This window comes from Rattus norvegicus, chromosome 16 (genome assembly GCF_036323735.1).
Source record: "Rattus norvegicus strain BN/NHsdMcwi chromosome 16, GRCr8, whole genome shotgun sequence".
In the NCBI taxonomy this organism is placed as follows: domain Eukaryota; kingdom Metazoa; phylum Chordata; class Mammalia; order Rodentia; family Muridae; genus Rattus; species Rattus norvegicus.
The window spans coordinates 8,836,224-8,853,804 of NC_086034.1; the positions used below are offsets into that span (position 1 = coordinate 8,836,224).

At 47.1% G+C, this 17,581-nt stretch overlaps 1 protein-coding gene across 4 annotated transcripts in view; it reads left to right on the forward strand.

Annotated features, from left to right (window-relative positions):
- Frmpd2 (FERM and PDZ domain containing 2) overlaps positions 1 to 17,581 on the forward strand; it is a 119,670-nt gene that overhangs the window by 72,335 nt on the left and 29,754 nt on the right. For all 4 annotated transcript variants that reach the window (XM_039094910.2, XM_039094911.2, XM_039094912.2 and 1 more), the window contains 7 exons: positions 397 to 601; positions 5,565 to 5,659; positions 6,730 to 6,822; positions 7,917 to 8,024; positions 8,140 to 8,256; positions 12,226 to 12,377; positions 15,877 to 15,975. In XM_039094910.2, the coding sequence (XP_038950838.1) occupies positions 397 to 601; positions 5,565 to 5,659; positions 6,730 to 6,822; positions 7,917 to 8,024; positions 8,140 to 8,256; positions 12,226 to 12,377; positions 15,877 to 15,975 (869 nt within the window). The remainder of the gene's footprint in view (positions 1 to 396; positions 602 to 5,564; positions 5,660 to 6,729; positions 6,823 to 7,916; positions 8,025 to 8,139; positions 8,257 to 12,225; positions 12,378 to 15,876; positions 15,976 to 17,581) is intronic.

Genomic DNA, 17,581 nt, shown 5'->3' on the forward strand with positions numbered 1-17,581 from the left:
GATGCTTTGCTACAGAACTGTTTGCAAGAGCAGGTCTGTGAGGGGAAATGCAGAATGAGGCATGGATGCTCATTTTGTCTAGGGCCTGCTGGAGCTTGGAGTGGCACCAGTTAGAGCAGGTTCCTGGCTCCCAGTCTATCAGCTCAGGGACCGTCTTGGCTCTCTTCTAAGGCTTCCGAAGCATCTTTCATTAGCGAGTACTGATTAGAAGAACTTGTATTTTCGGAGTTAGGCACAAGAACTCTCCAAGTTATCAGGGGGCAGTTTTAAAGTCTCTCCGTGCAGAAAAAGAACTGGGAGAGACGAGTCATGGTCAGGAGTGTGTCACTGTCTCGAGAGCAATGAGTGAAGCCAGTGTAATCTCTTGTGTCTGTCTGTCTTTTCTCCCCAATTCAGGTCAGGATAAGTTTGCACAAATAGCCAGTTTGAATTCTGCACACCAGACACAGGCCAACCCTCTCACTTGGATTCAGAAACTGTCCTGCTCGGAAAATGAGTTGTGCGTACCCAGGCTGCAGAATGCCACAGGAGGCCAACTGGGCACAGCTATGGAGAACATGCAAGGTAGCAAGGAGCCCGAGATGGGGAGAAACAGAAGCAGGTAGGCTTCATCTTTCTTCAGAGCCCAGAAGACCAGGCATGTGGTACACTGGACCACCTGTACCAGAGGCTTTAGTCTGTGGACTTCAATGCCTAAGAACATGTGTGTTCACTGGGTCGCTGTTAATGTGATTCAGAGATGGACCGGAGACCACTATGGTTAAGTTGACTGCCATAGGGTCAGATGTCACTCCCGTAGTCTTCTGGTAGAGAGAGAACTGGGTGGTGACAGCAAGTCGAAGAAGGAAAAATTAGCAAATGCCAGTAATCATTGCTGGGCTATCATAAGCCAGGGGCTATCATAAGCCATGGGCTATCACAAGCCAGGGGCTATTGTAAGCCATGGGCTATCACAAGCTGTGGGCTAGCATAAGCCAGGGCTATCATAAGCCAGAGGCTATCATAAGCCATGGGCTATCGTAAGCCAGGGGCTATCATAAGCTATGGGCTATCATAAGCCATGGGCTATCACAAGCTGTGGGCTATCATAAGCCAGGGGCTATCATAAGCCATGGGCTATCATAAATCAGGGGCTATCACAAGCCGTGGGCTATCACAAGCTGTGGGCTATCATAAGCCAGGGGCTATCATAAGCCAGGGGCTATCATAAATCAGGGGCTATCACAAGCCAGGGGCTATCACAAGCCAGGGGCTATCATAAGCCAGGGGCTGTCACAAGCTGTGGGCTATCATAAGCCAGGGGCTATCACAAGCCAGGGGCTATCACAAGCCAGGGGCTATCATAAGCCAGGGGCTGTCACAAGCTGTGGGCTATCATAAGCCAGGGGCTATCATAAGCCATGGGCTATCATAAGCCAGGGGCTATCATAAGCCAGGGGCTATCATAAGCCATGGGCTATCATAAGCCAGGGGCTATCATAAGCCAGGGGCTATCATAAGCCATGGGCTATCATAAGCCAGGGGCTATCATAAATCAGGGGCTATCATAAGCCAGGGGCTCTCATAAGCCGGGTACTGCTCTGAGCACCTGTTCCCCAGCTGACTTAACCGACACAGAGCTGCCAAGTTTGTATTGTTTTTTCCCCATTTTCCAGAAGGGGAAACTCAGGGGCTAGGATACAAACACAGCCACCAGTCCTGGAGATCGTACTTGCCACCTTGACCTGCTGCTACTCTCCAGGCTTGTCACTCAAATTCGAATGTGAATGCAGAGAGTTCCTAATGCAATGTTCCATTGTCAAACAATGATCCATACATTTAAAAATAGCCTAGAACTTGGATCACGCTTACAAGTCAATTACGTAAATAGCACAGATTTCTAGGCTGCTTACTGCTGAGGGGGTGGAAGGATCCGCTTTGGGGGGAGATGAGTTCCACATCTCCTTCAGCAGGAGGGAACAGATGATTCATTTGAACTGAAATACACACATATACGCAGACACCTTAAAGTAATGCTTTGGGAATTCTTGCCCCAATTCTGCTGGTGCAAACGCATCTCCCTATGCAGTACAAATGTCAGTCAATATGGAGGATGCAAACAAACCTCATTCTGAGTCTCCATGACAAAGCGCCCCAAGAAGAGAGGTGCAGGCTGGCAGTTGGCCTCCCAGCTTTGTGGGTTAGAAAAGAAGGCAGAACTTCGCTTTGTGGCTTTGTGTGCTATCGAGGGTGTGATGGTCATCAAAAGGTGCCTTCTGTGTGGAGGTGGCTGGGGTACTCCGTGCTGAGACCCTCTTCCTCCTTTGCAGCCTCAGCCCTTCCCATACTCCAGTGAGGGTCTGCACTGCTGCTCTGAGCTCTAGGGACCTGGAAGAGCTTGCCAGCGGTCATACCAGAGCCAGCACCTCCTCACGTCTACCATCATTTCTGAGTTCATACAGCTTCAAAAGGAATAGAAATGGGCCCCATCTCAATGCGTGTCAGTGGATCTGTGGCCATCTTTTACCCATCACCCATTGGTTTAGAGCATTTTCTAGCACTTCATTGTTTACAGGCAGAAGCAGGGCTGGGAGGAGTCAGCAGCCGGAGGTGCCTGCTGCCAAACCTCACAACCCCTGAAGGTCATCTGCTGCCTGCTGACCTTTACCCACACTGTAGTGTATGTGCGTGAGTGCACACACACACACACACACACACACACACACACACACACACACACACGCACGCACACTGTAATTTAAAATGTAAAGGAAAAAAAAGAAAGAAAATGCAGAAGAAGGCCAGTTTTGCTGTAACAAAACACTGCAAGTAATAAACTCAGAAAGAGGTAAGGTGAATACTGACTCACAGTTTCAATCCATTGTCATCTGGCTCCACTGATTTGGGACCCATTGCATGCCATGGCAGGAGTATGTGGTGAAAGAAGCCATTTCTGCTGGGTGGGAGAGAAAGGATAGCAAGAGGAAGGAAGTGCGGTTCGGCTATCTCGTTCCTCTAAAGGCCTCTGCTAATGTTTAGATATAAAGTGTCTTCCAAAAAGTTTCATATACTGGAAGCGTGGTGACAGGTAGAAGCAGGTCCTTAGAAGTAGATTGTCCCTTGTCCCGTCAGTCTAACTGGAGTAGTTTCTTCAGCATCCACTATGATGCTATGTCCTGGGTGGGTGCTATGGATTTGGTATTTGCAGCACAGACATGGTACTTGTCCTGGTGCTCAAGAGTATGCAGAAATGACCAGGCGAGATCATGTGGGAAAGCGTAGGTCTTTCTGATGGCTTGGTATCTGAGGCATGCTGGCTAGAGTTAGAGTGGGAACAGCAAGCAGCCTAAGGGGAACCCTCATCACCACTGCCATTCATAGAAGTCATTTATGCAGAGCTTCTGAGTACAGGGGTGCTGGCCACTTCCCTCTGGTCACTCCTCTGGAGCCTTTTCCTGACTGCCTGGCCAAGGGCTGGCTCCTCCCCTGCTGCACTGGCTCCCTTTAGGACAGCCTCTCCCCGCCTGTGTGGTCCTGACAAGCACGTGCTCTCCTCCGTCTGCTCTAAGCTCAGAGACTCCCAAGAATAGCACTGTGCCAGTTGTATCTTCAGCTCTGGAGACAGAATGTGGAAGTTTTCAGGAAATGAATTTTGAGAGGTTGGCATTTTCAGAAAGAAAAAAAAAACTCGAGGTAAAACACACAAGGCATAAAATGTATCATCATAACCGTTTTATACCTTCTACTTTGTTGTTTCTAAGGCTCTGGCCTTGGATACATTTACATTGTTGGGCCTCACCATCCTGGGGCTCCTCATCTGCCCATGTAGAAACTACCTCCCACCCACGCCTAACCCTAACCCAGCCCTTAGCACACACTACTTTCTGTCTATGAGTGTCACTCCTCATGTAATAACTGCCTCATATACCATTTGTCTTTCTGCAGTCAACAGTAAGTGGATTTTGAACAATTGAGAGACGGTTCCTTGGGTGGCCCAGGTCACATGAGCCATAGAAACCCAGGCCAGATAAGCCCTTGCTGTTCTTAAAAGGACACCAAGAGACACTACATTCCCATGCCCTTCGCAGGTCCTCCTTGGGTGCGGTGTCTTTCCTTCTCTTGAGCCTGTTCGACTGCTAATGTCTCTCCTTGGGCACTTGGGTCTTGGAAGGCTGATGCCCCCCAAACTCCCATAGGGCTGGCCCACATCTGGCTCATACACACTTGGCTCCTTGCTGGTTCAGGGCTTGACCCCTAATGAGTTTTAGTCAATTTGGGTTGCATTAACTGCAAGGCCAGATGCAAGGGAGTAGTTACAGAATGAGGCTCCTCCCAGCTTAGAAAGAATTACTTTGGTCTGCCTCTGCTCCCACGACAAGCTCCACCTCCCAAATCTGAGGACCCAGAGAGGGTCCATGGACAACTGACTGCACGGGCATCCCCTGCTGCTGTCCAGGTGTGTAACCAGTGTGGTAAGGGGCAGGCTAAATGGCACTGCTCTGGTGGTTGGCTGTGCTGGAGGCCTGCTATTCCCTAGCTCATTGGTGTCGGTTCTTACCTTCTGCACTCTGCATCTTTCTGGGTGTGTTTGAGGTGGCCCTGGGCCACTTGATTCATTATCAGTGTACTATGCAGAACAGGCTTTGCTTAAGGGAATATTATAGGCACCAGTCTGTTTTCTGTTGTTTTATATAAACAAAGGCCCTAGAAGGGTACCTTAAAGGAGAGAAGGGTTCAGATAGCTCACATAGTTGAGAATGGAGAATCCAAACAGCGTGGTGCTGGTTCTGCTGCTCCCTCCACTCCCACTGTCAGCCCTAGCTGCTTTGTCTAATGGCAGATGTCTCTGTGGAGGTCAGAGAGACTCAGTGGAAAGACAGGGCCAGGAAGCCCCTTGCTCTTTCAGAACAACCATCTTGGATCCCATAAGAACTAATTAATCCCTTCCAAGAAGGAATTGCCAGTGACCTAGCACCTCCCAGATAACCAAACTTTCAACAGTTGAACCCTTGAGCCCTTGGGGAACAAAATACACCTAGACCATGCCACTGCACAAGTAGCCAGTTGAATGCCTGCATAGAAACTCCCTATGTGTCAGGGCGGGGGGCATCCAACTAATCTGGTTGAGCCTGCAGTCAAAGAACACAACATGTGTGGGGTTACCTGGCTCTTCTAGAGACCTTTAGCTGAAAGCAAGAGTGAACAATAAAACATAGGTAAGCCAGCATAGCTGTCTAGCTTCAGCTTGGGTTTGGAGACCTTCATGAGCCTAGGAAGTCGGAAGATCATTCTTCTTTTATGGTTGAGGAAATGGGGTTCTAGAGCAGCTGCATATGCAAATTAAGGTGTAGAGCGAAGGTTCATGTGAAGTCTGGGTGAGTATAATGAGCGCTCTGGGACAGAGGCCCTAACACCATCCCTACTTCTGTTGTCCCCTTCACTAGACCAGCATCTAGTGTTGGGGAGTTGGTTGAGGGAATCTGCTGAATTTCTGGCGACAAAGCTGCCTTCTCCAGGCCACACCAACAAATGGCCAAGAAGTTCTTCCAGGAGCACCGGTCTTACCTTTCGGTCTTTTCCCTCAGCCCGTACACTGGCGGAGAGCAGCTGCACAGCATCGGTTTGAACCAGAGGCCAACTCATACTCTCTTTGGGACAGCTGGTCACAGCACGTGTGCAGGTGCGGACTGAACCCTGGCCAGGTGCAGGGAAGGGAGTCTCACACCTGCACTTCTTTGCAAAACACCACTTCGGTTTGCAAAGAAAGTTCACAATCATGTCACTTTGAAAGTTATTTTTAAAACTCCTTGGATTTGAGAAGACCTCTCAGGCAACATCTGACCTTGACTGGCCCATGAATCTAGAAGGTGATAGTTTTGATTCTCAGAAAGAGACAGCAAACATATTTTTTAAAAAAACACATTGCCAAAGAATTCAGAGACCTGACTGTCTTGGTTAAGCACAGATGATAAGCTACCCTGAAATTACTGTTCTAACTACTCTTAGGCCTGGACCTAAACTCCCCCTGTCCCAGGCTGACATTGAATTTGGGAATCTGCCTGCCTTTGTAAGCATAAAAAAAAAAAACATTAGGTGGGTAGGATCTTGCCATGCAATCACCAGTCTCTTAAGTCTCTTTATCACCTTCCTTATTATCTTCCTGACAAGGTGGCTTCCAGTGCAGCCGCCTCTGTTACTTCAGATCCGTGAAACTCCTTATACAATTCATATTGCATCCTTAAATTTGGCATAGTTGAGAAATGATATCTTTTTGAATTCATGTTTTTAGAGTTATTTTCCACAGCCTTAAAGGCTGCCCGAAGGTGTCTCAGCATTTACCATTTTGCTGAGACATTAGTCACACTCTCACCTCCAGGTCTCGTGCTGTCTCTGATTATCATGGAGTTATTGACCTTTGCAGAGAGGACATTGCTCTGAAGGAGGAACATTATGTGTATATATATGGCCAAGCACCATCTCTAGCACCAGGGTAGAATGGGGGGAGATTTATGGTAAATCATACAGAAAATGGACATCATTGACCACTCTGCCGTGGTCTCTACTCTTATAGTAAAATCTTGACTGACAGTGGACCAGCTGTGGTCCAGTGGAATATGCGCTCAGTGATCTGTTCCCAGGTTGACAGAAGATTTTCTATGAGCTGCTCTCTCTTCTTTGTGTGTGCATTTTTCTTAGTTTCCAACTCTTTGGGCAGGAAAACCTAGATATGCTGCTTTGATTCTGCCTCAGGGTCACAGAAGAGCAAGAGGAAGGGCTTTATGGACGAACCCAACGGCGACATCATGTGCGTGATGCTGAAGCGAGATCCACTTCTTGGCTTTGGTAAGGGGGCTCCGTCAGGGTGAGGCCCAGGCTCTTCTCCGCAGAGGGAGAACGATACCATTCTTTCCTTTGAGTTTTTCACTCTCCACCCAGACACTTCTCTCCTATCTTGAATTTTTCAACAATTCTTTCCATTTTTCCTGTCCTCTAATGCCCCAGGAAACCTCTAAGACTTTTGGGAAGAAGGATTCTTTGCAAGCACTGATGTGTGTCTAAGCACAGAATTACACGCCCACCACACATACACAGACAAATCTTGTACCGACCTTTCTGCAGTTTAAGTAGGTTCTTAGGAATGTAGAGGTGTAGGTGATTTTTCTCGTCTTCAATTAATAATCACAATTTCAAACCCTTAGGCTGTGTAAGAAAAAAGATATCGAAACAGAGTGTTTGGTTAGGAATCATCTTCCCTAGGACTGGGGCGATGGCTCAGTTGATAAAATGCTTGCCATGCTCATGTGAAGCCAGAGCTCAGATCCCCAGTACCCACATAAAAAAGTTGGGTGTATGTGGTGCTGTGCTTGCAATCCTGGTACTCGGGAAACGGAGGCAGGGTTTCCACCAGCAAGCTGTCTATTTAGACTGAATCAGTGGGCTTCACATTCTCTGAGAGACTGCTTCAATAAATAAAGTGGAAGGGCTGAAACCCAGATGACGCCTCACAACCGTCACTCCAGTCTCGGGGGATCTGATACCTCTTCTGGCCTCCACAGGCATTGCGCACGTGGTACACAGACACACGTGCAAATACCCATAAACACGTGTGAAAGAATGTATGAAGCGATAAAGCGGAGAGGAATCCAGGAAGACATCTGACATAAAACTCTGAGCTCTACATGCACGTGCACACACATACATGTGAACCTGCATGCATGCGAAGCACATACAACGCACAGATGGGTGCAGGCTACCCAGACTCCTGTCACAAAGCCAGCCTGTGCTGGTGGGCTGCAGTTCTAACCTTAGCTGTGGATGGTGGAGGGCACAGTCTGCTTTCCGCTGGCGTCCCACTGAGGTGAAGTTATCAGCACTGTGTAGCTGTGTGAGCCACAGAGTCATTCTCATCTTATCCTTAAATGCCATCTTGATTACAGGTTTTGTCATTTATGAGGGAGAAGACAAAGAGCAATCAAAGACTGGCATTTTCATATCTTCCCTTATACCTGGGGGACCAGCAGAAAGAGCTAAAAAGATCAAACCAGGTACACCCTGAGTTAAATTGCCTGAGACGTTTTAAGGTACCACTTTTCTGGTTTCCTCGATGGGGTCATTGAGCTCTCTCCACCCCCCCCCCCCGCTACCCCGCTCTCTCTCCAGGAGGGAAGATACTAGCCTTGAATCATATCAGCATGGAAGGCTTCACATTCAACATGGCTGTTAAAATGATCCAGAATTCTCCTGACGACATAGAATTAATCATTTCTCAGCCAAAAGGTTCGTTTCATCTTACTTTGGACAATGGATCCGTCTCCCCTGTTATCACCTTGAGCACAGCATGCAAAGCTCTATGTAGTTTTTCTGTGTCGCTCTCCGCATGCATGGCCATGGCTTGTAAGCGGGCAACACAGTGGCATGAATCAGTAGGCTCTGCAGTGGCAGGGGCGAGCGTGGTCCCACGATTGCCTGTCTCCCCGAAAGGCAGCAACCTCTTCATTTTTTTTTTTTTTTGGTTCTTTTTTTTGGAGCTGGGGACCAAACCCAGGGCCTTGTGCTTCCTAGGCAAGCGCTCTACCACTGAGCTAAATCCCCAACCCCAACCTCTTCATTTTTATGGCTGGATATACTCATCATTGTGTTTGTGTTTCTGCCCAGCCTCGCATGATAGGGAGGAAATTCCTCTCCTCCTCCTCTTCCTCCTCCTCCTCCTCCTCTTCCTCTTCCTCCTCCTCCTCTTCCTCCTCCTCCTCCTCCTCTTCCTCCTCCTCCTCCTCCTCCCCCTTCTTCTCCTTTGATAAGAAATTGCCAGTTTCTCGACACTTCACAATTAAGGAAATTCTTTTTTAATTAATTTATTTGCTTTACATCCCAATCATAGCTTCGTAGCCTTACCTCCCTCCTCTCCTCCCAGTTCCTCCCTCTCACCTCACCTCCCCGACATCCTCAGGGAAGGAATTCTTATCGACACTCAAGTCCAAGATTTCTAAAGCTGAGCTCAGGTGGAGCAGTTGCATAGATATCTGGAAAAGAGAATAAACCTGTCCCCAGGCTGCTTCTGCACCGCAGGCACAGTATTCTTACGGTGTAGCCACAGTTCAGCTCCTAAATTCCTAGTTGAAAAAGGTTGTTTTCTTCATCTTCTGACTTTAAGAACAACAGCTAAGCAACAAGTGCGTAGGCCAAAGAATAATACTGTGTTTACTTGGGGCATTTTGGTGGGGTTCTTGAAAGAAGGAATGGAGGGAGGCTGGTCACTAAGGACCGCACATTGGAGGCTTCCCCTTCACTCTGGTTACTACTGATGCTTTTTGGGTTGGTGATTGTGTAACTTACGTGAGGTGGCCTGCAAACTCAGGCTCATCTCTAAATGCAGGCATCACAGCTGCTCTTGGAAATCCAGTTTCACCCTTGCACAGGCTGTCACCAAGTAGCTGTCTCTTACCCTCACTGCAGGTAGTGTCACTAGGGTCTTTCACAATGCCTGGGGGCCAGCTCCAGCACTCCCATCATGCTGACCTCAAGGCTACTGTCTCTCTGGGATGTTATAGCCCCAACACCTCTTTCTGAGGCAGGTCAGTAATTTTGGCATTTCCCTCCACATTCTCCACCTTGAGGGCACTCAGTTCACTTTCTATGTTGTCAGGAAATGAACCAGATGGGTAAATCACAATTCAGTGAGGTCCAAGGACAGCCTACTATAGTGGTCAAGATGTTGGAAATTGTTTTTTTTTTTTTTGGAGATTAAAGTTATTTTATTAAATCATGCACATCACGTGTGTTAGTGCAAATAGTTTAATCTGTACTCCAGAAATTCTATTGTACGTTTTATCTTTACAAAATAGATTTCAAACAATTATTTACTTTAAAAAAGGTAATTTTGAAGTTATGCATTTCAGAACAGTATTTGCAATAACTATATACAAGAGGTGCTGGGTGCCAATGGCATTAGCACTCTGTGGTGGAGTGGCTTGCTGCAACAGAGAATGGTAAAATGACTATACGACAGTATTTTCTACAAGTCACTTGTGGCTAACTCCTCCATAAATCTAGTGATTCTCCCGGCAACAATCCCAATAGCTTTAAATACAACTTTTAAAGTAAAAACAATGACTGCCAAACATCACAAGGCAAATGATATCCTAAACTCCTTTCTCGATATGTGGCTAGGTCTGGGTATTCCAGCCAATTCATTGATGTTCCCCTCCAGTCTCCATGGACCGAAGGGAAGATGTTGGAAATTGTTATCCAAAATCTAGGGCACTCTGACAGGGCACAGTTTTGCAGTTCCAGACAACAGGTGCATTCACTGTCTGGGAGTTCAGTGCCATCTCTGTTTGGTGGCCCAGTTCCTTGTGGGGAACATGACTCTGCTACAATAGCTGCTTCTCCTGAGCTGACCCATTGCCGGAGAAAGACATTCAGTGGTGGCCTTCTGTTACGGCAGCTGCTCCAGACTGGGCATTAGGAGCCAGCAGCTAACAGCTATCACGAGCAGCTATGAACAGTTATTGCTATCTGAGCTATAATCAACTGTAAAAGGTCAGATTTCCCTAGAGGAATGGAACCAAAAGAATGAATACACACACACACACACACACACACACACACACACACACACACACACACACACATATATATTACAGAAGGGGATTTTTTTTTTATTTTTCAAAAAACTGACTTAAATGGTGCAGGATGGGTAGCACAGTAGTGGGTGCCTGCTCTGGAGAGCTGAGGACAGTAGCTGCTTCATGCACAAGGCTGGATGCCCTAGCTGTCCCATGTGGCACTGAGAGCCTCAAAGATTCTTGGGAAGCTGCTGGTCTTCGGACCACACTGCTAAGGATAGATATCCAGAAACAACAGAAGATCCAGCAAGAGAGCTGTGCTTCTCGCAAGGTCAGAAGGTGCTGCCCACTCTGAGGAGAGGCTTCCTGGAAATGCCCTCACTGACCTGATACGTCTCTTAACTGATTATAGATCCTATCAAGCTGCTAATCACCATTAACCACCACCGCTCCTAGCTTATACTTCTGGTACAGGGGGCACAGTTGGATAGTGTGGCTTTTCAGGTCTCAAGTCCCATCTCCTGCTTAATGAGGGCATGGAAGAAAGTGGACGGATGTTTGCAATACTGCCCCACGGATAGTGACCGTGAACTATGTGGGGAAAATAATCAGGACCATGGCCTAAGAGACTGAACTTCTATCCTCCCCACTCACTCGATACCACAGAGTCTCAGATTTGGAACACTCAAGACCAAATTTATTACATCAAACTGATCCGATAATTGAGCATAGGCACTTAATTCCCTGGGCGCTAGTCAGCTGTGTCACAATAGTCAATCCACACATGTGTTCCCACCTCCAGGTCTCAAGGAACTCTGTTATGCTTGCCTTTCTCCAATACACACCTGTTGAGCTATTAATATGAGCACATTAAGTACAATTGCTGATATACACACACGCCTTTATATATACACACAGAATCTTCAGTCTAAGAATAATCTGTTTCACCAATCCTGCAATATTACGCTACTGACATATTTTGATATGAAGAAATCAAAGGCCAGCTATGTTGATTACCTTACTCCAGGGTCTACTTACTTATCCACATCTCACGCTTTTTGATTTATTCTGTGCCAGTTGGAGGAAGAAAGGATTCATGGCCAGCCTTCACTTAGAGGTGCCAATAGCCAGGTGCCACCAAGTACACCCTTAATAATACTACATGTTTAGTCAAAGATCAGGGTTAAGAGAAGCCCCACATATTGAACATGGGATTTGTGACAAAGTAGTTCATCTGTTCAATTTAATTAATTAACTAATCTGATTCTAATTAAACTGAGATGACAGTTTCCTGGTAGCCTGCTGTGAAGATAGAAAGAACTCATCACCCTCCCCTCCCTCTCCTTCCCCTCCTCTCCCTTCTCCTCTTTCCCTTTCTCTTTTCTTCTCCTCCCTCCTCCCTGTCCTGTCCCAATCACACAAACAACAGGAGCCCCCTGCTCCCATGTTTTCATAACTGGGCCACACGAGTGACTTCTACTTGTTTCCAATCACATCTAGAACCTTCCCTTTCTCTACTCTAGATACGACATTCTCTCTGAAATGCTAAACTCACAGCGTCCTCCACAGCTGTCAACGTTCACTGTCACAGTGTCACTCAAGGAAACGTCTGTGTCTCGTGTAGGATGCGAGCAATCTTCCAGCCTCTCCAAACATTAACTTCTTGGCTTGACTTTTGTAGGTGTTTGTGGGGACATCCCCAGTGAAGATAAGAACAGCACGGCAAGTTCTGGCACATTCTGTACAGACATCCTGAGCAACAGGTGCCGGGGGCAACAGTCAGCACACACACAGGACCAGGACAGAAATGCCAGAGGACCAGAAACGGTTCAGGTGCAGAGCTCACCACCCAGGCATGGGCCGCACCCTCCCCTCTAGTAGACACTTTTCTTCTTGGTCTACATCCCAGACTCTGGAAGAAAAGGACTAGGATGTGGCGTGCAGTGGTGCTCCCATGTCCTGGTCCCCGTGTTATTGATGTGTGACGTCAAACAGCTATAAGCTGGCAGCATGGGAGGAAGTAGAGTTACTGACATGGATGTCAGGGCTCAGCCTAGAGCCCTTAGTGTCCTTACTCATTTATTAGAGCTGTTTCTGATCACGACAACATGAGGGGATTGATTGGCACTGAGGACAAGGCGTGGACCACTGGCTGTCTTGTAGTCTTGACTTCTAATGGGTCCTTGAGCTGGAAACTCAATTTCATGCTTACTATTCCCCAATGGAATAAGCATGTCACTGGCCCTGTGCTGGCACAGGTAGTCATCCCTTCAGTGACGAGCAGAGCACTTCTCAGCACACTGCAGAATGACTTCCTGGTTTCCACCAGCCATTTGTCCCTCTCAACTCCAGGCTCAGAGCAGCTTCAGCAACTGCTGCTTCTACCTTAGGTGCTCAGATGTTTTCTCTAAAAACTGCCAGGACGTTTCGAAGAGGTCTGGTATGAACGCTCCTTCCTAGCCCAAACTATGCGTGCTTATACTTTCTTGCTCTTTGGGGGATTCTGGTTTAAACAGTTAAGTTGTTTGTGTCTCCCATATTTCTCTTGTGGAAGTAGAAGGATGATGTCTGTCCACAAGAACCTCCAAGATGGATCCTGTGCTCAGCATTGGTCAGATGTTTGGATCCGTTACTTTGATGTGGATTGGGGGAAGTTGTGCTTGAGCCTATTACTAAGCCAAAGCATCCCAGTGGTTTGGCATCTTGTGAACTGCCACCAGGGGAGGACTAGCCATGCTTATCCATAGGACATATTGTTTCCAATCCAGGTGGGGCCCACTGCTTCCTCTGGACTCAGTTCTTTCAACCATACACGGATTCTTTCATTTCACAAACGGTTGCCAACCACTGCCTATGCACTGGGCTCTGGTGAAATGCTAACACAGCAAAGAACACAACAGACAGTTCTCACACTCACAATCCAGAGAAGCATGCTGTACCAATATGTAGAAGGAATCTTTTCTCCCCATTTACTGGGCAGGGTCCTTGTAACAAAGACATAGTGACAAGAGAGGAGCATATACATGCTTTATAGAAGATTTTGTGAGAAAATGAAGACCCAAAGGCACAGTTAAATGCAAGTGTGGTCTATAGGAAGTTTGGTGTAAATGGAGAAGAGTGGAGAAATGTGACTAGGTAGAAAGCAGGAGCCAACTGGACGGCATTTAGTGAGGCAGTTCTCTGTGTCCCCAACCCTTAGTCTTTGGAGCTAAAGATGCAGCTTCCTCTGGGCACAGAGGAAGTATTCCTCACACGAGGACCTTATATCTCACTCAGGGAAAATCCTTGGTTTCAGTGATAGGCTTTGGGTTAGGAGGACCAGAGGAGGCCAGTGACCTGTCCACTCAGGCTCTTTACAGGCGCCTTAAACTCAGGAGTGTCTGCGTGCTGAGTGCATTGACTATATGTAGCAGGTTCTGAACCCAAGCATCAAGGTCTGGCCTCCAGTAGGTCTCTGTTCTTGCCAGAGTCTTCTCAGTTGGCCGTGATGCTCATTTAGATGGCTCAGGCAGGATGAGCTGGATGTAGCTGGACTTGGAGGGCTCATTCCCATAATATTAACATTTGGAAGGCTGAGCCAAAAGATCGCCACAAATATGAGGCCAGCTTGATCTACACAGCAAGTTCAAGTCTCGGCTGGATCACATAGTGAGAATTTGCCTTAGACAAAATCAACCAATCAGTCAATCAATCAAACCAATAAAAGCTGAATGTAGAGAGTCAGTGGAGAATAATGACGATGACAAGATTCACCCGCCTGGGTGTCCACCTGTCCTGGGCACCTTATATAAGTGATCTCATGAAAGCTAGATGACAGTTCTGTGAGGTAGCTATAACAGTCACCCCACATACCCCCTTACTGTCTTACCTGGGCACAAGGAGGACAAATTTGTGCTAAAGCATCCAGGGAGTTAGTGGCAGATCTGAGACTGGAATCTATAGAGTTGGACCCCAGCACAGAAACTGTGTTCTCAGGCTGCTTGTTAGAACGCTCCCTTTGGTGGGAAACAGCAGAGAAGGCTCTGTGTTTGTAGTGGGGAACCTGCAAGCTGCTTTTAAGGGTAGTCGATGGGGACCTGAACAACTATAGGACTATACCAGCCAGGCTCTTCTGGATCACGTGTTCAGCTCTGTGGCCGGGCGACAGGGACAGCAAGGGGACATTTTCTATCACCCAGCTCCGCATATTGTGTTGGAATCCAGATGTGCCCATCTGGGCTTATGTTTCAGCCACACCTGGCTTCACATTTCAGTTCTTCTCCATACTAGCTGCATCCATGCGATGATACCCCCTTTATCACACCCACATGAACTTATTATCACAACACTTATCAGCTATCTGATTGGGAATCTCCTTGCTGAACACCTCAAGCGCCTTAGACAATATTCAACATTGGCAGGTGGCTCTTCTCATGGACTCCAGCAACTTGCCTAGGACTGCCACGTCCTCAACCCCCTTCCTGTTGCCATAGCAAAATGAGTGAATTACAAACAATGGTTTATTTGGATCATGGTTTGGTGACTGGGAAGTCCCAGGTCGAGGAACCACATCTGAGGAAGGTTACTGTGATTCACGAGGCTTGTGCCTTCAAGACCTAATCCCTGTGCAAGTTTTATCTCTTAGTGTTGTATTGGTAGTAACTAAACTTAAGGATTTTCAGAGGAGATGCTCAAACATCAGATGTGTGATGGATGATGCATAGATGCATCATCCTAGACATAATAGGTGCTCAACAAATGTCTTGTGCATAGTGGAATGGATGAACAAATCTTACATAGTTACTGTCACAAGTACCAAAGAAATTGCCCGGTGCGTGGTATGATCTTCTTCATAAAGCCTTCAACTACTGAAAACCCAGCCGTAGCATGACCAGTGTTGCCAGGAATGGTGGGAGATCCTCCTGAGGATTGCTTTTGCTTCAAGAAGTTGCTCTGTGACTGGTAGGCTGCATGCTGCACTGGGCTGGCATTGTGTGTTGAATGATCCGGGGAGCACCTGAACAGCTTCAGTTCGGACATGAAAGTTCGCAAAGGAAGTGCAGACAGGAGGAACCCACATTAATTCATCCCCTGCCATGTGCTGGCCCATTCATAGTCACAGTTAGGAGGCACTATTAGAGTCCAGTTCTGTGGGTTAGGAATGGAGGGAAGACCCCCTGAGAGAGTCACACAAGGTCCCGTGGAAAGGAATTGAAGAGGCTGGAGACATCTGTCTAGGCTCATGCTGTTTCTGGGTGCAAGGCTGCTAGCCTTTAGTACCGTGTGAGAGCTAAGCATCGCAGACGTAGAGCAGGTGTCTCATGGCTCCGTTTTTCCATTTGTTTCCTTGTAGCAGGGCGCTGGTTCTTGTCCTCCATCCCCTCTGGATGCTGGTGAAATCTACTTCGTGGAGCTGGTTAAAGAAGATGGAACGCTTGGATTCAGCGTCACTGTGAGACTTCCTAGGCTACTGGGAAAGCAATAAAATGGCGGCCATCCAGAGCCTTGGGTGGCATTTCAGTCTGACAGTGTGCTCACTGTCCTTAAGTGCACATTGTATGTGAGGGTTAAACTGAGATTTTTGTGGGTAATTAGAATTCAAAGAGTTCTGTGGGACTCAGAGGAACTCGAGGTTGTGCTTTGGACAGGTTCTAAGGAAGAACAGCAGTAGAAGGGGCTAATGTGAGAGGAACTGGGTGGATTAGTCTGGCTCCAAGCTCAAGCTTGGACAGTAAGGTAACTTTGTGGATGGAAATCCGGGGTGAGTGGGTAACTCACTACCATTCTGAGCAGGGTTGAAATAAACTTGTGTTCAAGGGCTCAGGACAAAGCTCCACCTTTGAGGTCTTCACCACGTCTGACCCTTTGCACATGGCTTTTGAGCTCTACCTGGTAGATGTCTAAGAAGGGCCATTCCCTATGTAACTAGCCACCCAAGGGCATGAGAAATGGTGTCCACAAAAGTGGTGTACACAAATTCAGAGGTCCTGGTTTGGAAGACACTGATCGTGTTAGTGAACACTGACTATGACCCATTTAAGACCGTGGTACGGTGCTGGAGTTCAGTGGTGACACGTTGGAGTCAAAGAAACAGAATGGAATTTCCTAGCACTTAAGGCAGTGTCAAAGGCATTGGAAAAATCTCACATGTAACTCAAGAGATAAGCGAAGGGACAGCATGCTTTGTTTCCCTTGCGTGTCTACAGCTAGGACTACTGAACCTCCAGCAGGTTTTTAACACCAGGAAGTAAGGCTCATGAGTCCATAGAGACAAAACAAGCTGGGACTAAGTATGGTCAATTTATTCTTGGCTTGATAAAACCATCCTATCACATGACACCAAACACAGTACTTTCTCATCTAAAAAACTTGCTAAAATTTAGATTATTCAGATATATGCGGCTGCATATGCCAAGAGGAGATTGGTGATTTCTTTTGACTCGTAAAAACACTAATTTTCTTTGAAGAATTCTCATTTCAAAAATAATTATTTGAAATGTATCACTTAAGTCCAAATGTCTGCTGAACAAATAAAAGACGTTCAAACCCACGAAAAGCTACTGGAGTACACAAGCAAGTTAAAGGGAAACTTTAGAATTTATAACTGTCAGCTTGGCCAAATATAGCTGTGAGACAGAAAGGGTACTGTCGCACCGAGCTGGTGGGAATGTGGATAATCACATGCACATTCACATTGAAATGCAAGCTGGCAGTATCCACTGTAATGAAGAAAGTGTGCACACCCATGGGCCACAGACACAGAAGCGTGGATCCCATTAAGTAAGGCTGTGCATGGGAAGGCGTTGGATGCTGTGTTACTAACAGTGGCAAGTGCATTGAAAAGAATGAAAACCGATCAACCGAGCAAAGGTCGCATGCACTCTGCCACACAAGCACTGAAACCAAGCTGATGGCCCTAAGACAGGGGAGTCAGCACTAGCTCCGCCCACATGGAAAGGTTTCCACCGGGTGCTTGAGGGGAAGACAGCCAGAAAACTGGCCATGGGCTTCTATTCTATTGGGCACAGTTTTATTGGTCTGTGTTTGTTGATAAGACA